At 40.4% G+C, this 26873-nt stretch overlaps 1 protein-coding gene across 1 annotated transcript in view; it reads left to right on the top strand.

The window, feature by feature from the left end:
* ELAPOR1 (endosome-lysosome associated apoptosis and autophagy regulator 1) overlaps window positions 1-26873 on the top strand; it is an 885667-nt gene that overhangs the window by 263333 nt on the left and 595461 nt on the right. Inside the window, exon 5 of the mRNA XM_044076128.1 lies at window positions 23150-23255. Coding sequence (XP_043932063.1) covers window positions 23150-23255 — 106 coding nt within the window. The remainder of the gene's footprint in view (window positions 1-23149; window positions 23256-26873) is intronic.

The raw sequence follows: 26873 nt of genomic DNA, 5'->3' as shown, positions 1-26873 counted from the left end.
ACAAGCCAAACAACTAATAAAATGTATGGAATCTTATCCTCTAAAAGATGCACGTGATTATTCAGATCAAAGTTCACTACAATATATTTTTATTCCAACAGATATAAAACCTATTCTAGGATTGATAGAATATTTTTTTCCACACAAATAATTAATGATATAACAAATAGTAAAATCATATATTGTCCGATATCAGATCACATCACATCACTATTATATTTGAATTTAATGTCAATAGTAAACATAATGTACAAATAAAAAGAATCTCAGCTTATCTTACACAACTAAAATATTTTCAAACCTTCTTAAAAGAATAAATACATAACTTTATAAACACAAACCCATCTCCTGACATCTCTGATGTCTATATATGGGATGCTCTGAAATCCTATTTATATGGTCAAATAAATAAATGGTATTATAATAAGAGGCAATCCAGGGGCAAAGATCTAAAAATAATACAAGATAAACTAGACATGATATACCTTAACAATAAAGATAAACTAAAAACATAAGAGATATAATAGACAAACTAAATGAGGAATACAGAAGTACATCATAAGACTATGATCTCCTTAGAAAAAAATATAAATTCCTTGCTTACTCCCTAAATTCTAAATACTTGACAAATCTTCAGAATAAAATTAAAATAATAAATAAGCATAATCATATTAAAGAAATCTATTCCCCTAAAAAAAGATGTATATAGCATACATGGTATTATAGAGGAGTTCAGAAACCACTTTTGCATTATTAATCAATCCACACAAAATATAGAATCTAAAGATAAAGTAAAAGAATTTATTAATAAAATCTTTATACTAAACTCAACAAACAACAGGAGGAAAGCATAGACAAACAAATTACTTTAGCAGATATACAAACTTAAATTAATAAGCTTAAACAAAATAAATCCCCTGGTAATGATGGAATTATACCTGAAAGATATAAAATCATACCTAAAATAGCGATCGTCCTGCTCCATAAAGTTTACAGTTTGGCTCAGACTAATACTATAATACCCCTTCATGGAAATGCACTTTCATTTCACCCATTTTAAAACCCAATAAGGACCCTACATTTTGTTTTTCTTACAGACCCATTTCTCTTTTGAATGTGGATTATAAAATGTTCATGAATATATACTCAGACAGATTAAAGACATTTTTACCACATTTAATAGATGATAATCAGACTGGTTTTGTAACTAACAGAAGTATTTCTGACAATATTAAATGAACGCTAGCTTTAATTGATTATGCTCAAAGAAAAAAAAAAAGAATTTAACTTTAATAATTCTAGATATAAATTCAGCATTTGATTCAATTGATTGGGATTATTTATTCATGTTATTAGAATGTTTAAATTTCTCAGATAACTTTATTAAACTTTTAAAACACTTATATGAAGGAGTTTTAGCTTACATCAAAATAGGGTCATATACTTCAACCAAAATACCTATTATAAAAAGAACTAAACAAGGTTGTCCCCTCTCTCCTTTACTATTCACTCTAATAATGGAGCCATGGGCTAACAATATAAGAAATAACAAAAATATAGAGGGATTTGAGATTAATAAGGAAATAACCTCCAAAATCCAACTTTTCACTGATGATGTTCTAATTACCACAAAGGGAAATTACCCCTCTTTTACTTCTTTATTTGACTCCATTAAGTTATTCCAAAATATGTCTAGATAGTTAATTAATGATAATAAAACTAAAATTGTACCTATATACTCCAATAAAAATACAAATACAACTGATGACAAAAATAAATAAATAAATCCAATACGGATCAAATAACTTATTTAGGAATTGAAACAGAATGAAAGTACTTCCTGCGCGGGTGCAAATGCATGGCTCCAAAGGTAAGAATGAGCATCAAAAAGAAAAGATTAGAGCCAGCATACTGTGTCCTGGTGAAATAATTTTATTCTTTTAGACAACAAGAAAAACAGACCGATTTCGGCTGGCAGTCCATACACAGCCTTCCTCAGTGTAATACAATCAAATCAAATGCTGTCATATAAATAGTACAAAAAAGAACATGATTGGTTGACCTAAAATTGTTCATTAAGCCCTGGTTGAAATAAACCACCTAACTTAATAATCCATTTTTTCTCCTTAGAGTTTAATAGAGAGTGCAAACCCGTTTTATTCAATTTTTTGCTCTTTATAATATCAATTACAATAAAAGAAAACTTTGCAGTAGGGTGTGTGATGTGGTGTTTGTATAGTGCATTTTGAACTTTACATGTTTTTATATTGCTAATGTGTTCAGAAATCCTGAGTCACAGAGGCTGTGAGGTTTGTCCTACATAAAATGACCCACAAAAACATGTGGCCAAGTAAATGATCCAGTCCGAACTACACTTAGCAAAAAAGTTTATATCATACACCACAGAAGAAGTTTTACTGGAAAACTGCTTGGTTTTATTAACTCTGCTACAATTAAAACAATGGCCACATGGAAAGCAGCCAATGAGAATCTCCCCCATTAGTGTGGTTTGTATATAATGTTCCGTACCTGAATCATGTGGATGTTTAAAATGGTTGAAACAACCGCTCAGATTCCTACCCTTTCTAAAGGAAAAAAGACATCTTTCAGGAATAACTTTAGATACCTCAATATCATATTGTAATATATTCCAATGCCTATGCACACTCTCTATAAGCGTGTCAGAATTTCTACCATAAGTCATAGTAAACCTGATTGGTTGTGAAACCCTGTGGTTATGCTCCTGATAGCATAACAGATCCTCCCTCTTGAGTTTGTTAACCTTGTTACTGGCATCAAGAACATGTCCCATTTTGTAGCCCCTGCATCTGAATCTATCAGTAAGGTCCTTACTCTGTTCATGGTATGAAGACTCATCAGAACATATTCTTTCATTCTGATGAATTGTGATTTGGGAATATTTTTGGCAATATGTGGTGGGTGGAAGCTGGAGGCATGTAAAATAGTATTATATTCAGGATGTTTCCTGAATACCTTGGTATCTAAAGTATGGTCAGGTAATCTGTTAATCAGTACATCTAAAAAAGTAATGGTATTGATTTCATAATGTACTGTGAACTGTAACCCCCATTTGTTGTTATTTAGATAGACCAAAAAAATCAAACAATTCATCAACTCCACCCTTCCACACCAACCAACAATCGTCCAAATAGCGTCTCCAAATATCCAATTGATGCAAATAGATGTTATTGTGGCTGTCATAAATGAGATCACGTTCAACATAAGCCATAAATAGATCAGCATAGATGGGGGCAAAAGAAGACCCCATCACTGTTCCCTTTATCTGCCAATAGCAGGTTTCTTGATAAAAGAAAACATTATTATTCAAGACATGTTCCGCAAGGGCAATCAACAATTTGTTGTACTCCATTGAGTATAGTCCTGCTACATCAAGCCAATATGCTAGAGCTTGTAAACCACCATGATGTGGAATGTTCGTATACAGAGCATTCACATCTAGGGTACACATAAGCCAATCAGATTCAAGCTGCGTTTCGGAGATAATTTGCAAAAAAATGGTTGTATCACGTAAACGCGAGCATATAAAAGATAACAATGGTTTGACTTGCTTGGCGAGATAAAGGGACAAGGGTTCCGTAATAAAACCCTTGCCTGACACAATAGGTCTACCCGGAGGGTTGACCGGATCCTTGTGTATTTTAGGCAGGAAATAAATATATTGATTCATTGGATCTTGAATCATGAGTTGGTACATGGTATCACTGTCAATGATGGCTATATCCCTAGCATGCATCAAAAAATCATCAATTTCTTTTTTAAACTTAAAAGTGGGATTAATAGCCATTTCAAGATAGTATCGTTTATCTGAAAGTTGTCTTTTGGCTTCTTGGTCATAATCTAACCAGTTTAAAACCACTACTGCTCCTCCTTTATCAGCTGCTATAATGACAATATCATGATTTTTCCGTAATTCATCAATGGCCAATTGTTCAGTCCGTGTAATATTATTCAATCTAGAACATGAATTTGTTCTGTGAAAATGTAAATCTTTGAGAATGTTATTTTGGAATTGTTGTACAACCGGATGCATAGGAGACATAAATTGTGATTTATGGTAAATAAATTTATCATGAGTATAGTCATTACCTTCATTGCCAAAAAAGTCTTAAGTTAAGTAATCTACAGTAAGACACAACATCTTGTGCTAAAACATCCTCAGATATAAAAAAGCCAGGTACAAATGTGAGGCCTTTATTCAAAACAGACAATTGAATTGGTGTTAAAACATAGTCAGACAAATTCAAAACATTTTGATTGTACAAAACACTTATTTCTGCATTGCCAGTTTGAGTAAGCCCTGAATATTTTTTATTTGACCTGTGTTTTCTACCCCCTCGCTGGTATTTGCCTCTAAAGGGTCCCCTGATGGGGTCCTTTTGGGAGACGGTGAACCTGATGCAGTTTGTGCATCGTTCTCAGCACAGGATGAAAAATCTGTAGATGATCCTGTATCAGAATTGCGATTTTTCAATATTGATTTTGGTCTTTTTCTCTTAAATGGCCGTATTGATTGTGAGAAAAATCTCACATGTTTGGTACTATTACCAAAAGGATTTCCACCTTGGTAATCATGTTGATCCCTATTAAACTTCTTAATTTTTCTAGATTTCAGTTGTTCTTCCAATTTATTAAGGTCATTAGCCACTTTGGTAAGTTGTGTTTGAAAAAATAATTGTCCCTCAAAAGGTTTAACATGATTGGCCAGTCTGAGCACAGTATCAGCCTCCCGATCCACTGTGCGATCATAAAATTTAGCTAATGCTTTTACAAAGGACATAGTAGCTTGTTGCTGTATATCAGCCCATTCACTGTTGAGTGCCTCATCTGCTTCACTGACAAGAGGCTGTGTTCTCACTCTCAAACCCCGTGGGGTTATATTTTTGGGCAATATAAGCCTTAAATAATTTGGAGTGCCATACATTTGTCCTTAGTATTCTAAGATGTTTATGTAATTTGTCAAAACCAATGTTGCACGTGGTTTCCGGACCCATTGGTTCTATATAAAAAAGTGTAAAGTTCAAAATGCACTATACAAACACCACATCACACACCCTACTGCAAAGTTTTCTTTTATTGTAATTGATATTATAAAGGGCAAAAAATTGAATAAAACGGGTTTGCACTCTCTATTAACCTCTAAGGAGAAAAAATGGATTATTAAGTTAGGTGGTTTATTTCCACCAGGGCTTAATGAACAGTTTTAGGTCAACCAATCATGTTCTTTTTGTACTATTTATATGACAGCATTTGATTTGATTGTATTACATTGAGGAAGGCTGTGTATGGACTGCCAGCCGAAACCGGTCTGTTTTTCTTGTTGTCTAAAAGAATAAAATGATTTCACCAGGACACAGTATGCTGGCTCTAATCTTTTCTTTTTGATGCTCATTATTTAGGAATTATCTTAGCTAAGGACTTAAGAACAATAATACAATTAAATTACAATAAATGTTATGAAAATATACCAACTTTAATACTGAAATGGAATACAATGTTTTTCACTACTGAAGAAAGATTAGCAATCATAAAAATTATAATCCTTCCCAAAATTCTATACATTATTCAATCCATCTTATTACTACCTAATAAAATCCTAATTAATAAACTAAATTCTTTGATGTTAAGTTTCTTATGGTTCCCTAAAAAATCAAGAATAACTTTCAAGCAACATCTTAATAGTTGGAGAAAGGGTGGAGTAGCTTTCTTGGATCTGATTCTATATTCAAACTCTTCTATGATTAGAACAATAGCACAACTTTTTGATACATCATATTCAGCTAAGTGGAAATTATTTTGGGAAACTTCGGCTATGACTTTAATAATAAAACCTCAATTTAATAATCCAATGTTATGGATGTTAAAGGATTATTTTACTACTCATTTAACACCCAAATACCCTCCTGGTTATATCAACAGCATCTTATCAAATTTTAGAAACTTTATATATAAGCATGTCAGATACAAGGAGTGTTTTTTCCTTTTGTTCCCTATAGCATTTACACAAGAATCTTTATTAACATCAGTCTCAAACAAAATTGCATAATTTACACAAAACAATCTTAAGTGTTGGTTTCAATTGATTTCAAATAATAAACCTAAAACAATTGATCAAATAATACAGGAATTTCAGCTAGATAAATCGCTATGGTTAGACATGCAAACTATTAAACTATACACTGACAATAAACTGAATGTAGTATCCCCAACAGTTAAAAATTACACATGTATTTTATTAGAATATTTTCAATCTATTCTTCAAAATAAACAAATGTTTTCTGGTAAACTCTCTTTTATATTTAGGACTATTAGATATGAAACTTTTGGATGTCCAGAAAGTTATTGGAATTATTTTCACACAATTAATAATGACTATCCCAGTAACCAAGATAAAATAAACATACTTGAATCAGCAGGGAGAACAACTTTGTCCCTTAAATTGAAGTTATATTCATGGAAATTTATGCACAGATCCTTCCATACTCCTCAAAGAATGAATAAAATTAACAAGAGGCAAAATATCTGGAATAAGTGTAGGTCAGATATAAACATAGATTGGGCTCATATGTTTTATGACTGCCCAAACATTAAAACATTTTGGAAACATGTAAATGAACTATTACAAGCTTTATTTACAGATAATTTTACTCTTAACAAATCTCTAGTGCTTTTCAATACACCTATACCACACAATGTTAAAAGAGTAAAATATCCTTTGCCCTGGGCAATACTGGTGGTGGCCAGAAAGGGTATAACTAAAAACTGGATATCTGAATTCCCTCCCACTTTCACTAAGTTTAAAAATATGTTAACTGAAGTATGTGGTTTACAAATTAGAACCATACTCTCTAGAACATCTAAAAAGACCTATAACTACCATATGTGGATGAACTTACAAAATTTGTTGGAAAAGAATGAATCAACACAATAAATAATTCAGTCTTTTTGAATAATATGCAATACCTAATGTTGCTCAATTCTTCACATGCATGCAAAGTTTAATGGACATCTTTGTAAATATCTTTGTTTGTTAATTTTGTTAACTCTTTTATATATTTAAATGAGTTTTAAATGTAACAATCTCAGTATTCATACTTATATGTTAATTTACGTGATTGATTTATGAATCTCTTTTATTAAAACTAATAAAACTATTAAAAAAAGAAAGAATATATCTTCACTGTCATATTTGTTGAGTTTTATAATTCATAATGTGCTATATTATTTGCTGCAGAAGACATCTAGATTAAAAATGTGTGGTTTTCAGCACATTTTATTTTTAGTGGAATACCTGCATTATCTTTTCCTCGTCTCCATCATACCTTGTTTGATCATTTGCCAAGTGCATATGTCTGCAGGAGATACTGGGTTAAGGAACAGAAGTGAATGTTCAGCAGTGCACAAGTCTCGAGCCACCTATGTAAGCATCTAAGTAAGCGTGACTCCTGTATTGGTTCTTCATAGGAAATGACCACTATTTCTGAAATCTCTGGCCAGGAGATGGACACAGAAAGTGGGAAAACCCAACTGTTATGATTTGCTATTACTGGGCCTCTTCTTGAGGATTTATTTGTATTGAAACGTCATAATAAACAACTGTTTATTCCTTCCTTTTCCTCTATCGCCTATCTGCCGTGTAATCACAAATGATGGGGTTGTTACTCACCACTATTAACTGGACATCCCTGCTGCTTGTTTTTCACATAAATGTCTCAGTAGCTCCAGTAAATAATGGAAAATAACCCCTTCATGATTGTGGATGCCACCTCTTGATTTATCTGTTTCTTTTCCTTCGAGGCTTTAAGCCTCTCTATATAACAATGAATAAACATAGAGAAATTACAGTTTTTAGTCTCCTCTGGAGTACTTTAATTAATTAATTAATTAATTAATTAATTAATTAATTAATTAATTAATGTAATTATTGACATTTGATTACCAGGGAAGTCCAACTGGGTAGGAGCCTATTATCAGTGGAGGCCCAGGGAGGAAAGCTCCAAAGTGTTACAAAATGTTTTAAGAATAATAATTTTACATTCTTCAAAAACAATTCAAAAAATCTACAGTTTAATTAATTATACAAAGTTATGCATAATATGAAAATATTTGTTAAGAATACATACAAGTTATATGGCAATGATTTAATAGTTAGAGAAATTTTAGCTAGTTTATAGAGAAATTAAAGGTAAGTTAGTATAATACAAACAGGGATTGCAATATGAAGTGAGAGAAAAGCAGGATTAACGTATATTTAGAGAGAAAGTTAGAAGAGAGAAATTGACAGAACTAAGGAAGTGAGTGAAGAAGGGAGTGTAAGGAGGTGTAAGGTATGAATAGGTATTTGTTCACATTTAGTGATATAGTTTATCCTGGTATTGAGAAAGAACAGAGCCAAGGGGGAAATATTTCCCCCTTGTCTTTTATTTTCCTGCTGATATGCATTGGTCTGTGTTCCTTCTAATGACTGTAAACAATTTGCAGAACCGTTTCTTTAACTATGTAATGTTGGCTATTTTGTAAGTGTGGCTGGCAAACTCAACACTGTGTCATCTCTTGCTGGGTTGGCAAGCGCATGCTGGACAATGCTTCCAGTTTGTAGACATTAGTGACATAGCAGGGAATGAGAGGACACAGGAAAAGATGATGACACCTCTTCACTGGACAGAGGATTCTGGGATTTGTACAGACTTTAGTGGCAGAGCAGGGAATGAGAGGACACAGGAAAAGATGATGACACCTCTTCACTGGACAGAGGATTCTGTCACTTGTACTGCACTATAATAGTATCATCAGGTCTGAAGTGTAACTGGAATGGTGTGCTGTGTCATTTGTCCTATTGAAAACAAGAAAATGGCCATCTCCAGCCATTGCAGTAAGGATTGTTGCGGTATGCAGCAGTCTTTAGAAACCTTTTGTCAACTGAACCTCTGCATTAGTAGTTACTATGGAGAACTCTTACATCATATTGCTACAATATAGATAAATCAGTGGTGGCAGAAAATGCTATTAAACCATGCTGCAGGGAAAAAATGCAGATGATGGAACCATATTGGATAACACCCTGACTATGATCCAGGTGACAAAGTTTGATCATCGGCTCAGGTGCTTCACAGCGCAGCAGGGGAGGATGGGTTTGCCCGTCCTTGGGGGAGTAGATGGGGTCACAGCCCATGCACTAATACTGCCCGACATGATCCCTGGTGGAGGATAATGATTGGGTCAACGGGTGGGGGCTGATGCAGGTACGGTTGTGGCCATGGCCACCCAAGCTGGTTATAGTAATGTACGGTAGCCATACATGGAGAAGTACATTGTATGTTGGAGGTCCTCTCACTGGACTGGTACATTGTTCATCCTTGACCATGTGACCACTTGGAGAGGAGTTGGTGCCAGTATAGCCGAGATGACAGTGACAACATAAACATTGTGAATGTCTCCTGGATAACAGCCCCTCAGTATGCTTCTCACCCAAGGGATATAAGGGAGAGATTCCTTCCCCTAAGGAATGAATGGGATTGAGTCCAGTAGGAGGATGCTTGATGTTTAGCAAGCAGAAGGTGAAAAAGCAGAAAAAGCACCTAAAAAAAAGAGAAATTGCAAATTATGCTTGGATAATGGCGTTTATTGGGCACCATGAGGTGTGGCTGAGAGAGTTATGGGAAAGCTTGATAGCACCACATTGATAGATGAGAAAAAGCAAAAAAGGTACTTTGCTGTGAAGTTCAGTGGGGTTGCCTGTGTCCCCATTGCTGAGCACCACTACTTCTGTCAGATTAGAAGATGGGAGAAGAATGTAGACAGGCAAAGTGTTGCCCTCAGGCCACAAAAACCCTGGTGTAAAGTCTCAGCTGGAGCAGATGGAGCAAATGGCAACAGAGTTGCAAAATGATCTGAGGATGTTGATTGCATTTTGATTGGTCTTCCAGATCACAGGTTGGTGGTAGAAACTGCACGCAGACACAATGCTGAGGTGTATCCTTGTTGAATACATAAGGCTTCGAATCTGCCAGTCTCTGTTGAGACTACAGAGTGAGTAATATGTGCAGCTGTGGAGGCAGAGCATCACATGACTGAAAGGTGGTCAGAAGAAGGCCACCTGAAAGGTGCATGGGATAGAGAGGAAGGGGGAATGACCAGAAAGATGAAGAGCTAGAGTTCTTCTAACACGAGAATAGAAAAGACTGGGTGGGGGACAAGATATTGATGCATGACATCATGTCAAAGAGATATGAAGGAAGAGAACAGAGGAGAGGACAGAGACAGCAAAGTGGGACCAGTTAATCCCTCAGTCTGTGAAAGTACTTCTTATTTGAGAGAGTTGAATGGAATGAACTACTGAACTGGAGATTATGAGAAACTCCACAAAACCATTCAAGACGAAATGAGACACAGTGATCTCCCAGAGATGCACACTGAGCCCACAGAGATAACAAACCTGCTAGTGGACAGATTTGGTAAAATGTTACTCCCTTATCCCCTCCAAACTTATCACAAACCTTGACCCCAACCCCCCCCCCCCCCCCCACACACACACACACACATATCCAAAGAGCAGGTCATTAAAGTCTTGTCTAAGGCAAAAAAAAACTCTTTAGAAGACAGCATCCCAGGCTGTTTTCTAAAGAAACTAAACTATGAACTAGCATCACCATTAAATACCCTATTCAATCACAGCCTAACCACAGGCTTTGTTCCTGCAGAATGGAGAACAGCAACAGTTATTCCCCTCCACAAAGGTGACTTGGCAACAGACCCAGGGAATTATAGACCCATGTCTGACCAGCCTTATCTGTAAAGCCATGGACATCATTAAGATACAGGGGATCTCCAAACTTTAGATCTGACCCAATTTGGCTTCATCAATGGTAGATCCTGCCTGTTAAACCTGGTGGATTTCTTTGAAAATGTGAACAAGGCCATTGACAAGGGCAAGTCTGTGCGCACAACATACCTCGACTTGGCAAAGGCCTTTGAAACACTTCCAAACTCAGGCATTACCAATAAACATAGGAAACTAAATGTAAACCCCTTTGCTGTCAGATATTTTGCTAACTGGTTCACAAACCAGTCACACACTATGAATATAGGTGACTCCACATCTACCAGCAGACCTGTCACCAGCATGGTGTCACAAGGGTCAGTGCTGGAGCCCCCTACTGTTTGGTATATACTTCTCAGAAGTTCAGGCCAAAACTAAGGGGCTGTGGCTGACCAAGATTGTGGACAACTGCAAACTGGGTGTAATTACTGAATCCCCAAATTATGTCACTTCAGGAGGGTCTTATGCAGACCAGTGACTTGTGTCTTAGTCACAGTCTCAAACTGAATGCAAAGAAATGCATCATCATTCCCTTTGGTAAAAACAATGTCCCTTATCCCTTCACAGTATCATATTAATAACAATACCCCATGTACCTATGAAACGGTAAGAGATCTGGGATCACAAGTTGCCTGCGAACTTAACATTGACTATCATGTGTCTTCTGTAGTAAGGAAGGCTTTCTAAGTAGCACACTTGGTTAGCAAAGGCATCACCTGTAGAACAAAGGAGGTTATAACCCCTCTATACCCATCACTAATCAGGCCCATAATTGAGTATAATGCCCCTTTTGCCATGTACCTTACTAAGCACCTGCAGCAATTGGAGAGGCATCAGAGGTTTCTAACTAAGAAGATCAAGGGACTCCAACACGTGCCTTACATAGACCGACTAAAGTCCCTGTCACTACAGTCAATATTGTACAGTCTTCTTAGGGGAGACTTATGCCTGGCTTACAGAGCAATCTCTGACCCAAACCTAATGACTTTGCTGCACTTCTGTAAATCAAATACGAGTAGAGCTTCCCATTCCATGGAGCTTAAATATGGCCTGTGACTTGAACAGGATGTGCTGGAGGGACAGATTTGTTTCCCAGTGACTGTCACATATTTGGAATAGGCTGTCAGTTCATGTGAAGCAGAGCACCTCTATGACACTGTTCAGGAGGAACCTGGACAAGTGGATGGGGCACTGTAAATTCCTACCAGGGTAGTGCCCACAACCCTTCTGGACAAGGAGAGTCATTACTAAATACAGTCCTGGGTATTGACTAGAATATCTATGGTATTACATCGGGATGAAATGGCTAGGCTTGAAATGACCTCCGGGTTGATAGCCTAGTAACCTCCTGTGATCCTATGAAGTGCAAATTGGAAAAGAGGGGAGGGAGACATGAAGGAAAGGTAAAATGCTGCAGACACTTCAAGGACATAGCCAGAGAGCAGCTGGCAAAACGGTTAAGGTGTTCATCTCCCAAGCTTAAGGTTCGATCCTGACTCCCAGGACAGTGCCTGTTTGAAGTTTCCATGTTGTCTTTGTGTGTCTGTGGGGATCATTTCATGTCCGAAAAACATACTGAGTGTTTCCATCTCAAACTCACCAAAGAATGGAGCTGTGGGCAGCAGCACAGACTCTACATGGTGCCCTATAGAGGAAAGATGTATATATACCAATCACTTGGAGCATTTACTGTGGTGTGCAATAACCTCATGATACTAAAACATGGATCGGACTGCAAGCCATGGCAGGGCAAGCCAGTTGATGGTGTAAAATATGGCTCTAGGTGATTCAGTTGTGTGCACCTACCATAAAGCCCAGCAGCCATGGGTCAATAAGTTACTGGCTGACTGGTGTCCAGTTGCCCAATTTACCTGGGATAGCTCTGCCAAACATGAACTAAGAATTGCTACATGCAATTTAAGTTCACTGACAGGACAGAGCTTGGAAGTGAATGACGTGATGGTAAGGAGGAGGCTGGATATCCTGTATACCTAGGAGACAAGATGGAAAGGCAGTGCAGCAAAGTGACTTGGCTTGAGATGCAGCATCTACTACTCAGGAGGGGGACAGGCTGGAAATCTCGTGGGAACTGTGATGATGGAAGACAGTGAGGGATGTCATCAGAATTAGTGACAGACTCATGGCAGTCAGACTCCAGTGTAATGATACGGCAGTATCCATAATCTCAGCCTGTGCCCCACAGCAGGGTTGTGACAGTAAGGAAAACATTGCATTCAGGCAGCAGCTGCAGGCTCAGCAAGGTAACGCAGGACAATATGAATTGTTTTTTTCATAAGAGGTAACCTGAATACACACATCAGGGTAGACAGAATAAGATTTAAGGACTGCCTGGGTCCACATGGGTGTGCAACAGTAATAAAGAAGGGGATGAGATTCTAGACTTCTGTTTGACAAATCTTGATGGAGACCAACACGTGGTTCAGGAAGACAGAGAAACAGTTACAAGATCATATACAAGAGTGGTCAACATGCAACTCAGGTATTCTTCCTTCAAGTAAGGAAAGGGCACAGGGGTAGAATAAGCAATTGCAAAATCATCCCTATTGAAGCCTGGGATGGGCGAGAAGGTGCCCACTGTGGGACAGATGAAGAAATGAGGACACAAGAGCAGAAGCCAAAGTAGCTCCAATTGCAGGAAAGGTCAAAGAGCACAGATTACAGTGGTTCAGAGATGTGCAGGAAAGCAGAAGACAGTCTAGTGAAGAAGATTTAGGACAGACAGGTAGAAGGTAAGAGGAAACAAGGGCATCCAGCAAGGAGGTGGGTAGATTGTGTAAGAGAAGATCTGTGACAGTCGGGCATGAGTGTTGAAGAAGGCAGAAAAGTGGCATTGAATCGAGAGAGAGAGATGGTGACAGTTCACACAACATCCCGACCCCACGTAGAAAATGGGAAAAGGGAGCTGATGATGATGATGATGACTTGAAGGACATACTACTGATGTCAGCTTCTTCTGATATCAAGTAAATGTAATGTAACAACGCAGATTGATTCTATATAATGACAACCTTATACTGTCTTTGAAAACTCATTATTTCTGAAAAAGATGTGCTCACTGAATAAAAGTTTATCAAACCCGACTTATTGAACTCTTTTCCATGAGGTGATGAATATACCTGCAGTGCATGGAGTGCCGTGATCGCGCTCCAGTAACAGAGAATATACCTGTAGTGCATGGAGTGCCGTGATCGCGCTCCAGTAACAGAGAATATACCTGTAGTGCATGGAGTGCCGTGATCGCGCTCCAGTAACAGAGAATATACCTGTAGTGCATGGAGTGCCATGATCGCACTCCAGTAACAGAGAATATACCTGTAGTGCATGGAGTGCCGTGATTAAGATCCAGTAACAGAGAATATACCTGTAGTGCATGGAGTGCCATGATCGCGCTCCAGTAACAGAGAATATACCTGTAGTGCATGGAGTGCCATGATTATGCTCCAGTAACAGAGAATATACCTGTAGTGCATGGAGTGCCATGACTGCGCTCCAGTAACAGAGAATATACCTGTAGTGCATGGAGTGCCATGACTGCGCTCCAGTAACAGAGAATATACCTGCAGTGCATGGAGTGCCATGATCGCGCTCCAGTAACAGAGAATATACCTGCAGTGCATGGAGTGCCGTGATCGCGCTCCAGTAACAGAGAATATACCTGTAGTGCATGGAGTGCCATGATCGCGCTCCAGTAACAGAGAATATACCTGTAGTGCATGGAGTGCCGTGATTACACTCCAGTAACAGAGAATATACCTGTAGTGCATGGAGTGCCATGATCGCGCTCCAGTAACAGAGAATATACCTGTAGTGCATGGAGTGCCATGACTGTGCTCCAGTAACAGAGAATATACCTGTATTGCATGAGTGCCATCATTGCGCTCCAGTAACAGAGAATATACCTGTAGTGCATGGAGTGCCATGATTGCGCTCCAGTAACAGAGAATATACCTGTAGTGCATGGAGTGCCATGATCGCGCTCCAGTAACAGAGAATATACCTGTAGTGCATGGAGTGCCATGATCACACTCCAGTAACAGAGAATATACCTGCAGTGCATGGAGTGCCATGATCGCGCTCCAGTAACAGAGAATATACCTGTAGTGCATGGAGTGCCATGATCGTGCTCCAGTAACAGAGAATATACCTGCAGTGCATGGAGTGCCATGATCGCGCTCCAGTAACAGAGAATATACCTGCAGTGCATGGAGTGCCGTGATTGCGCTCCAGTAACAGAGAATATACCTGCAGTGCATGGAGTGCCATGATAGCGCTCCAGTAACAGAGAATATACCTGCAGTGCATGGAGTGCCGTGATTGCGCTCCAGTAACAGAGAATATACCTGTAGTGCATGGAGTGCCATGATCGCGCTCCAGTAACAGAGAATATACCTGTAGTGCATGGAGTGCCATGATCGCACTCCAGTAACAGAGAATATACCTGCAGTGCATGGAGTGCCATGATCACGCTCCAGTAACAGAGAATATACCTGCAGTGCATGGAGTGCCATGATCGCACTCCAGTAACAGAGAATATACCTGCAGTGCATGGAGTGCCGTGATTGCGCTCCAGTAACTGAGAATATACATGTAGTGCATGGAGTGCCATGATCGCGCTCCAGTAACAGAGAATATACCTGTAGTGCATGGAGTGCCATGATCGCGCTCCAGTAACAGAGAATAAACCTGTAGTGCATGGAGTGCCATGATCGCGCTCCAGTAACAGAGAATATACCTGTAGTGCATGGAGTGCCATGATCACGCTCCAGTAACAGAGAATATACCTGCAGTGCATGGAGTGCCGTGATTGCACTCCAGTAACAGAGAATATACCTGTAGTGCATGGAGTGCCATGATCGTGCTCCAGTAACAGAGAATATACCTGCAGTGCATGGAGTGCCATGATCGCGCTCCAGTAACAGAGAATATACCTGCAGTGCATGGAGTGCCATGATCGCGCTCCAGTAACAGAGAATATACCTGCAGTGCATGGAGTGCCATGATCGTGCTCCAGTAACAGAGAATATACCTGTAGTGCATGGAGTGCCGTGATCGCGCTCCAGTAACAGAGAATATACCTGTAGTGCATGGAGTGCCATGATCGCGCTCCAGTAACAGAGAATATACCTGCAGTGCATGGAGTGCCATGATCGCGCTCCAGTAACAGAGAATATACCTGCAGTGCATGGAGTGCTGTGATTGCGCTCCAGTAAAAGAGAATATACCTGTAGTGCATGGAGTGCCATGATCACGCTCCAGTAACAGAGAATATACCTGCAGTGCATGGAGTGCTGTGATTGCACTCCAGTAACAGAGAATATACCTGTAGTGCATGGAGTGCCATGATCGCGCTCCAGTAACAGAGAATATACCTGTAGTGCATGGAGTGCCATGATCGCGCTCCAGTAACAGAGAATATACCTGCAGTGCATGGAGTGCCATGATCACGCTCCAGTAACAGAGAATATACCTGCAGTGCATGGAGTGCCATGATTGCGCTCCAGTAGCAGAGAATATACCTGTAGTGCATGGAGTGCCATGATCACGCTCCAGTAACAGAGAATATACCTGCAGTGAATGGAGTGCCGTGATTGCGCTCCAGTAACAGAGAATATACCTGTAGTGCATGGAGTGCCATGATCGCGCTCCGGTAACAGAGAATATACCTGTAGTGCATGGAGTGCCATGATCGCTCTGCAGTAAAAGAGAATATACCTGCAGTGCATGGAGTGCAATGATCACGCTCCAGTAACAGAGAATATACCTGCAGTGCATGGAGTGCCATGATCGTGCTCCAGTAACAGAGACTATACCTGCAGTGCATGGAGTGCCATGATCACGCTCCAGTAACAGAGAATATACCTGCAGTGCATGGAGTGCCGTGATTGCGCTCCAGTAACAGAGAATATACCTGTAGTGCATGGAGTGCCATGATCGCGCTCCAGTAACAGAGAATATACCTGTAGTGCATGGAGTGCCATGATCGCGCTCCAGTAACAGAGAATATACCTGTAGTGCATGGAGTGCCATGATCGCGCTCCAGTAACAGAGAATATACCTGCAGTGCATGGAGTGCCATGATAGCGCTCCAGTAACAGAGAATATACCTGCAGTGCATGGAGTGCCGTGATTGCGCTCCAGTAACAGAGAATATACCTGTAGTGCATGGAGTGCCATGATCGCTCCCCAGTAACAGAGAATATACCTGTAGTGCATGGAGTGCCATGATCGCGCTCCAGTAACAGAGAATATACCTGTAGTGCATGGAGTGCCATGATCGCGCTCCAGTAACAGAGAATATACCTGTAGTGCATGGAGTGCCATGATCGCGCTCCAGTAACAGAGAATATACCTGTAGTGCATGGAGTGCCATGATCGCGCTCCAGTAACAGAGAATATACCTGTAGTGCATGGAGTGCCATGATCGCGCTCCAGTAACAGAGAATATACCTGTAGTGCATGGAGTGCCATGACTGTGCTCCAGTAACAGAGAATATACCTGTAGTGCATGGAGTGCCATGATCGCGCTCCAGTAACAGAGAATATACCTGCAGTGCATGGAGTGCCGTGATTGCACTCCAGTAACAGAGAATATACCTGTAGTGCATGGAGTGCCATGATCGCGCTCCAGTAACAGAGAATATACCTGCAGTGCATGGAGTGCCATGATCACGCTCCAGTAACAGAGAATATACCTGTAGTGCATGGAGTGCCATGATTGCGCTCCAGTAACAGAGAATATACCTGTAGTGCATGGAGTGCCATGATCGCGCTCCAGTAACAGAGAATATACCTGTAGTGCATGGAGTGCCATGATCGCGCTCCAGTAACAGAGAATATACCTGTAGTGCATGGAGTGCCATGATTGCGCTCCAGTAAGAGAGAATATACCTGTAGTGCATGGAGTGCCATGATCGCTCCAGTAACAGAGAATATACCTGTAGTGCATGGAGTGCCGTGATTACGCTCCAGTAACAGAGAATATACCTGTAGTGCATGGAGTGCCATGATCACACTCCAGTAACAGAGAATATACCTGCAGTGCATGGAGTGCCATGATTGTGCTCCAGTAACAGAGAATATACCTGTAGTGCATGGAGTGCCATGATCGCGCTCCAGTAACAGAGAATATACCTGTAGTGCATGGAGTGCCATGATTATGCTCCAGTAACAGAGAATATACCTGTAGTGCATGGAGTGCCATGACTGCGCTCCAGTAACAGAGAATATACCTGTAGTGCATGGAGTGCCATGACTGCGCTCCAGTAACAGAGAATATACCTGTAGTGCATGGAGTGCCATGATTACGCTCCAGTAACAGAGAATATACCTGTAGTGCATGGAGTGCCATGACTGCGCTCCAGTAACAGAGAATATACCTGTAGTGCATGGAGTGCCATGACTGCGCTCCAGTAACAGAGAATATACCTGTAGTGCATGGAGTGCCGTGATTACGCTCCAGTAACAGAGAATATACCTGTAGTGCATGGAGTGCCATGACTGCGCTCCAGTAACAGAGAATATACCTGCAGTGCATGGAGTGCCATGATTGCGCTCCAGTAACAGAGAATATACCTGTAGTGCATGGAGTGCCATGACTGTGCTCCAGTAACAGAGAATATACCTGTATTGCATGAGTGCCATCATTGCGCTCCAGTAACAGAGAATATACCTGTAGTGCATGGAGTGCCATGATTGCGCTCCAGTAACAGAGAATATACCTGTAGTGCATGGAGTGCCATGATTGCGCTCCAGTAACAGAGAATATACCTGTAGTGCATGGAGTGCCATGATTGCGCTCCAGTAACAGAGAATATACCTGTAGTGCATGGAGTGCCATGATCGCTCCAGTAACAGAGAATATACCTGTAGTGCATGGAGTGCCATGATCGCGCTCCAGTAACAGAGAATATACCTGTAGTGCATGGAGTGCCATGATTGCGCTCCAGTAACAGAGAATATACCTGTAGTGCATGGAGTGCCATGATTGCGCTCCAGTAACAGAGAATATACCTGTAGTGCATGGAGTGCCGTGATCGCGCTCCAGTAACAGAGAATATACCTGTAGTGCATGGAGTGCCATGATCGCGCCCAGTAACAGAGAATATACCTGTAGTGCATGGAGTGCCATGATTGCACTCCAGTAACAGAGAATATGCCTGTAGGTGCTGGAGTGCCATGTTCGCGTCTCAGTATCAGAGAATATACCTGCAGTCCATGGAGTGCCATGATTGCTCCAGTAACAGAGAATATACCTGTAGTGCATGGAGTGCCATGATCGCGCTCCAGTAACAGAGAATATACCTGTAGTGCATGGAGTGCCGTGATTACGCTCCAGTAACAGAGAATATACCTCTAGTGCATGGAGTGCCATGATCGCGCTCCAGTAACAGAGAATATACCTGTAGTGCATGGAGTGCCGTGATCGTGCTCCAGTAACAGAGAATATACCTGTAGTGCATGGAGTGCCATGATTGTGCTCCAGTAACAGAGAATATACCTGTAGTGCATGGAGTGCCGTGATCGCGCTCCAGTAACAGAGAATATACCTGTAGTGCATGGAGTGCCATGATCGCGCTCCAGTAACAGAGAATATACCTGTAGTGCATGGAGTGCCATGATCACACTCCAGTAACAGAGAATATACCTGTAGTGCATGGAGTGCCATGATGCGCTCCAGTAACAGAGAATATACCTGTAGTGCATGGAGTGCCATGACTTGCGCTCCAGTAACAGAGAATATACCTGTAGTGCATGGAGTGCCATGACTGCGCTCCAGTAACAGAGAATATACCTGTAGTGCATGGAGTGCCATGACTGCGCCCAGTAACAGAGAATATACCTGTAGTGCATGGAGTGCCATGACTGCGCCCAGTAACAGAGAATATACCTGTAGTGCATGGAGTGCCATGACTGCGCTCCAGTAACAGAGAATATACCTGTAGTGCATGGAGTGCCATGACTGCGCTCCAGTAACAGAGAATATACCTGTAGTGCATGGAGTGCCATGACTGCGCTCCAGTAACAGAGAATATACCTGTAGTGCATGGAGTGCCATGATTGCACTCCAGTAACAGAGAATATACCTGTAGTGCATGGAGTGCCGTGATCACGCTCCAGTAACAGAGAATATACCTGTAGTGCATGGAGTGCCATGACTGCGCTCCAGTAACAGAGAATATACCTGTAGTGCATGGAGTGCCGTGATTGCACTCCAGTAACAGAGAATATACCTGTAGTGCATGGAGTGCCATGATCGCGCTCCAGTAACAGAGAATATACCTGTAGTGCATGGAGTGCCGTGATTACGCTCCAGTAACAGAGAATATACCTGTAGTGCATGGAGTGCCATGACTGCGCTCCAGTAACAGAGAATATACCTGTAGTGCATGGAGTGCCGCGATCGCGCTCCAGTAACAGAGAATATACCTGTAGTGCATGGAGTGCTGTGATCGCGCTCCAGTAACAGAGAATATACCTGTAGTGCATGGAGTGCCGTGATCGCGCTCCAGTAACAGAGAATATACCTGTAGTGCATGGAGTGCCGTGATCGCGCTCCAGTAACAGAGAATATATCTGTAGTGCTTGGAGTGCCATGACTGTGCTCCAGTAACAGAGAATATACCTGTATTGCATGAGTGCCATCATTGCGCTCCAGTAACAGAGAATATACCTGTAGTGCATGGAGTGCCATGACTGTGCTCCAGTAACAGAGAATATACCTGTATTGCATGAGTGCCATCATTGCGCTCCAGTAACAGAGAATATACCTGTAGTGCATGGAGTGCCATGATTGCGCTCCAGTAACAGAGAATATACCTGTAGTGCATGGAGTTCCGTGATCATGCTCCAGTAACAGAGAATATACCTGTAGTGCATGGAATGCCATGACTGTGCTCCAGTAACAGAGAATATACCTGTAGTGCATGGAGTGCCGTGATTGCGCTCCAGTAACAGAGAATATACCTGTAGTGCATGGAGTGCCGTGATCACGCTCCAGTAACAGAGAATATACCTGTAGTGCATGGAATGCCATGACTGTGCTCCAGTAACAGAGAATATACCTGTAGTGCATGGAGTGCCATGATCGCGCTCCAGTAACAGAGAATATACCTGTATTGCATGAGTGCCATGATTGCGCTCCAGTAACTGAGAATATACCTGTAGTGCATGGAGTGCCATGATTGCGCTCCAGTAACAGAGAATATACCTGTAGTGCATGGAGTGCCATGATTACGCTCCAGTAACAGAGAATATACCTGTAGTGCATGGAGTGCCATGACTGCGCTTCAGTAACAGAGAATATACCTGTAGTGCATGGAGTGCCAAGACTGCACTCCAGTAACAGAGAATATACCTGTAGTGCATGGAGTGCCGTTATTGCGCTCCAGTAACAGAGAATATACCTGTAGTGCATGGAGTGCCATGATTGCGCTCCAGTAACAGAGAATATACCTGTAGTGCATGGAGTGCCGTGATCGCGCTCCAGTAACAGAGAATATATCTGTAGTGCATGGAGTGCCATGACTGCGCTCCAGTAACAGAGAATATACCTGTAGTGCATGGAGTGCCATGATCGCTCTCCAGTAACAGAGAATATACCTGTAGTGCATGGAGTGCCGTGATCACGCTCCAGTAACAGAGAATATACCTGTAGTGCATGGAGTGCCATGATCGCGCTCCAGTAACAGAGAATATACCTGTAGTGCATGGAGTGCCGTGATTACGCTCCAGTAACAGAGAATATACCTGTAGTGCATGGAGTGCCATGACTGCACTCCAGTAACAGAGAATATACCTGTAGTGCATGGAGTGCCATGACTGTGCTCCAGTAACAGAGAATATACCTGTAGTGCATGGAGTGCCGTGATCGTGCTCCAGTAACAGAGAATATGCCTGTAGTGCATGGAGTGCCGTGATCGCGCTCCAGTAACAGAGAATATACCTGTAGTGCATGGAGTGCCATGACTGTGCTCCAGTAACAGAGAATATACCTGTATTGCATGAGTGCCATGATTGCGCTCCAGTAACAGAGAATATGCCTGTAGTGCATGGAGTGCCGTGATCGCGCTCCAGTAACAGAGAATATGCCTGTAGTGCATGGAGTGCCGTGATCGCACTCCAGTAACAGAGAATATACCTGTAGTGCATAGAGTGCCGTGATCGCGCTCCAGTAACAGAGAATATACCTGTAGTGCATGGAGTGCCATGACTGTGCTCCAGTAACAGAGAATATACCTGTATTGCATGAGTGCCATCATTGCGCTCCAGTAACAGAGAATATACCTGTAGTGCATGGAGTGCCATGATTGCGCTCCAGTAACAGAGAATATACCTGTAGTGCATGGAGTGCCATGATTACGCTCCAGTAACAGAGAATATACCTGTAGTGCATGGAGTGCCATGACTGCGCTCCAGTAACAGAGAATATACCTGTAGTGCATGGAGTGCCATGATTGCGCTCCAGTAACAGAGAATATACCTGTAGTGCATGGAGTGCCGTGATTGCGCTCCAGTAACAGAGAATATACCTGTAGTGCATGGAGTGCCATGATTGCGCTCCAGTAACAGAGAATATACCTGTAGTGCATGGAGTGCCATGATTGCGCTCCAGTAACAGAGAATATACCTGTAGTGCATGGAGTGCCATGACTGTGCTCCAGTAACAGAGAATATACCTGTAGTGCATGGAGTGCCGTGATTACGCTCCAGTAACAGAGAATATACCTGTAGTGCATGGAGTGCCGTGATTACGCTCCAGTAACAGAGAATATACCTGTAGTGCATGGAGTGCCATTATTGCACTCCAGTAACAGAGAATATACCTGTAGTGCATGGAGTGCCATGACTGCGCTCCAGTAACAGAGAATATACCTGTAGTGCATGGAGTGCCATGATTGCGCTCCAGTAACAGATAACATGCTTTATCAGCTTTCAGAGCTGGCACAAAACATCACTTTTCTTTAACTAGTAGTACACGGAGCGGATGCATTTCCATGCACTACAAAGAATTATGATCATATCTCTGATCATAGAATAGTGTTAAGTGCTACTGACATCGATGCCAACATTCACCTTGTGAGCTTCGCTCTCCAGGTGAATTTTTTGTCATCCATGTCTCGAACACATGATATATACATTATGTTCTGGAGACCCTGTCATAATCCTGTTATATTTAAAAGGGTGCTGAATGACTGTTTATTACTGTCTGTCTTAAATAAGATGTGAGGTATAAATTCATGATTTTATGTAACACGTTTCTCATTCTGATAGGTGCAGCTCAACAGAGGCAACAACGTACTCTACTGGAAAACTACTGCATTTTCTGTGAAGGCTAAACTTCCAAAACCAGTGCTTTTGAGAAACATTATGATCACAGGTATGTGAATCAAGATGAAGTGAAGATGTCAAGGACTAACTTTATAAAATTAAAAATGGGAAACAGTACAAAAATTGATGACATCAGTTGTTAAAGCTATAAGTTCTGTGATGAGTCATAGACCTTATTTTTTTTTTTCTCCTTACTGTCTGCTGACCATCATTACTTGGAGGTTAGGATAATAGTTACGGTGTTTGGCTTACAGCTACAAGAAACAGGGTTTGATTCTCACATGGAGTATTTGGCTAGGCCTAAAAAAATGCCTCATAAAGGCAGTTAGCCTAGTAGAACTCTATGAATCTATCAGTGCCTCCTCCTTCTGGACCATCCTTCAGGGATTTCTGTTTCATTTATCCATCAGGAAAGGCTTGGATATTTAGAGCTCTTGCAAGGCTGGGCCCACAATTTATTGCAGACCTAAATACTAATAGGTTTTCTTTAGAATTCGATGCTCTTAGGATAGGCACTTGCATGCCTTTCTTGGACATAATACTTGATATCTCTGATGGTCATAATTTGGTGACTTCTGTTAATAGAAAGTTTGTGGGAGGCACGCAGTATGTCCATGGTTCTAGCGGACATCCCCCTCATACTATTAGATCGTTGCCTTATGGAGAAATTCTTTGAATTTCTCGACTATGTAACAATAAGGAATCATTTTATAAAGAATTAAATCTATTGTTAGAATCATTTTCTAAGAGTGGTTATAATAAGACAATACTAGTAGACAGTTACGATAGATTTTGTGGAAATAGTGAAAAAAGTATTCCCTATTCGAATTTCTGGGGTAAATATGATAATATATCTAGTATGGACATGATTCAAAGAGAAAAAGAGATAATTTATTTTGTAACTACATATGGTTGTTTTACCACAGAATTTATTAAGATAATTTTACAATTTTGGAAGTATTTATGTTCTTTGAGTAATGTTAAACCTTGGCTGAATATGGAATTAAAATTTTCTTATCGTAAGGGGAGAAGTATGAAAGATATTTTAGTAAAAAGTAGATTCAGTTTGCCAGTGGACACAGTAGTATACAATGTGGACAACATGGGGACTCACCAATGTGGCAAATGTAAAGCATGTCGACATGTTGTTCTGTGTTTTGAAAATATTAATAATATTTCTTTTAAGATCAACAATATTTTTTATTGTAACTCTGAAAGAGTAATTTATGCACTTCAATGTCCTTGTAATAAGTTTTATATAGGAGAAACTAAGAGAGCCTTTAAAATAAGGCTCTTGGAACACATCAGGGACATCAATAATAGAAAAGAAGAAAGTCCTGTGGCCATGCACTTTTTAAATTTTCACAATAGTGATAGTAAGGGTTTACAAGCAACTGTTTTAGAACAGATATATGATTATAAACATAGTAATGTGAATATTAAACAACTGTTGCTACATAAAGAAGTTGTATATATTTTAAAATTTAAAACTTTATTTCCAAATGGTTTGAATGAGGATTTTAATTGGAAAATGCTGTTAATTTGAAGTTAATTGATTAATTGTATTAATTGATGAATTATTGCTGTATATATGTGTGTAGGGTTTTGTATGATTTGTACTCCTTGAAGGCTGAGGCCGAGACGTCAGAGAAGTGCACTAAATCGTGTTTTTGGTGGATCCTGCCTTGTTGTTTCTTCTGCTGGGCCCACATGCATGTCTGGTCTCAAACGTGCCTGCATCTCGCAAGCTGCAGTACAATAATTCATTTGATTATCTAAGAAATTTGTAAGTAACCCACCATGTGAAAAGAGGCCAGAATTAAATTTTAGACAGCCATGCCATAATCCAACTTAGTTTAGATTTCCTCCCAAACCAGTTGCTAGGATATGGACAAGCAGTACAGTCAATAAAAAACACAAAGGGTCCAAGAAATACAGTTTAACATACTTTATTGAAAACAAAAACAAGTAAATCCAGATTAGCCTTTGCCATAGTAGACTACATCAGATGTCTACCCCCAACAGATGTCTAGACCCCCCAGTAGACTACATCAGATGTCTACACCCCCCCAGCAGACTACATCAGATGTCTACCCCCCATAGTAGACTACATCAGATGTTTACTACCCCCCAGTAGACTACATCAAATGTCTACACCCCCCTAGTAGACTACATCAGATGTCTACACCCCTCATACAATTCTTATTTATAACTTTCCATTAAATTATTCAATCAAACTTCCAGTTCAAAAGATGCTTTATAGCACATATGATTTTGTTAAATACTGTATAGCAACTAGTATTTGTCAATTGAGCTCTCTAATTTCCACTTAGGCATTAGTGTCAAATGCCTTTTGTTATGCAGTATACTTTCAAAAACCCGAAACTTGAATTATAGTCTGTTCTCACAACTATGTTTATGCAAACCTTTTGTATCCAACTGACATTTAATTTCAAAAACATTTTTTTATTCTTTCTCCAACTATACATGCATTGCACTGAAGTTGTAGTAAATCAATGCATTACATGTTTTCTTAGAGACAGGTTGTGCAAACATATTAGTATTTTTCTATGACATTCATGCTTTACAGATTAAATAACTGAGATTTCCCCTTCCCCCATAATTATTACTGCAACTATGATAATCGTCACTGCTGTAACACAATAATCATCACTGCTGTAACACAATAATCGTCACTGCTGTAACACAATAATCGTCACTGCTGTAACACAATAATCGTCACTGCTGCAACACAATAATCATCGCTGCTGTAACACAATAATCATCGCTGCTGTAACACAATAATCATCACTGCTGTATCACAATAATCGTCACTGCTGTAACACAATAATCGTCACTGCTGTAACACAATAATCGTCACTGCTGTAACACAATAATCATCACTGCTGTAACACAATAATCATCACTGCTGTAACACAATAATCGTCACTGCTGTAACACAATAATCGTCACTGCTGTAAGCTGCAACACAATAATCATCACTGCTGTAACACAATAATCATCACTGCTGTAAGCTGCAACACAATAATCATCACTGCTGTATCACAATAATCATCACTGCTGTAACACAATAATCATCACTGCTGTAACACAATAATCATCACTGCTGTAACACAATAATCATCACTGCTGTAACACAATAATCATCACTGCTGTAACACAATAATCGTCACTGCTGTAACGCAATAATTGTCACTGCTGTAATACAATAATCGTCACTGCTGTAAGCTGCAACACAATAATCATCACTGCTGTAACACAATAATCATCACTGCTGTAACACAATAATCGTCACTGCTGTAACACAATAATCATCACTGCTGTAACACAATAATCGTCACTGCTGTAACACAATAATCGTCACTGCTGTAAGCTGCAACACAATAATCATCACTGCTGTATCACAATAATCGTCACTGCTGTAACACAATAATCGTCACTGCTGTAAGCTGTAACACAATAATTGTCACTGCTGTAACACAATAATCGTCACTGCTGTAACACAGTATGATTCAGCTTATGGCTACAATTAAATTAAAAAACAATTGTCTTTCACCCAGTTTGTTTCAGCTCAGGGCTTGATATTGGTACAGGGCACCTAATAGTATCACACAGATCAGTGACTAGGGTTCATCCCTGGGGTGTA

Source organism: Protopterus annectens, chromosome 7.part0 (genome assembly GCF_019279795.1).
Source record: "Protopterus annectens isolate FY-2018-M chromosome 7.part0, PAN1.0, whole genome shotgun sequence".
Lineage (NCBI taxonomy): Eukaryota > Metazoa > Chordata > Ceratodontiformes > Protopteridae > Protopterus > Protopterus annectens.
This window is presented reverse-complemented; position numbering and strand designations above follow the sequence as displayed.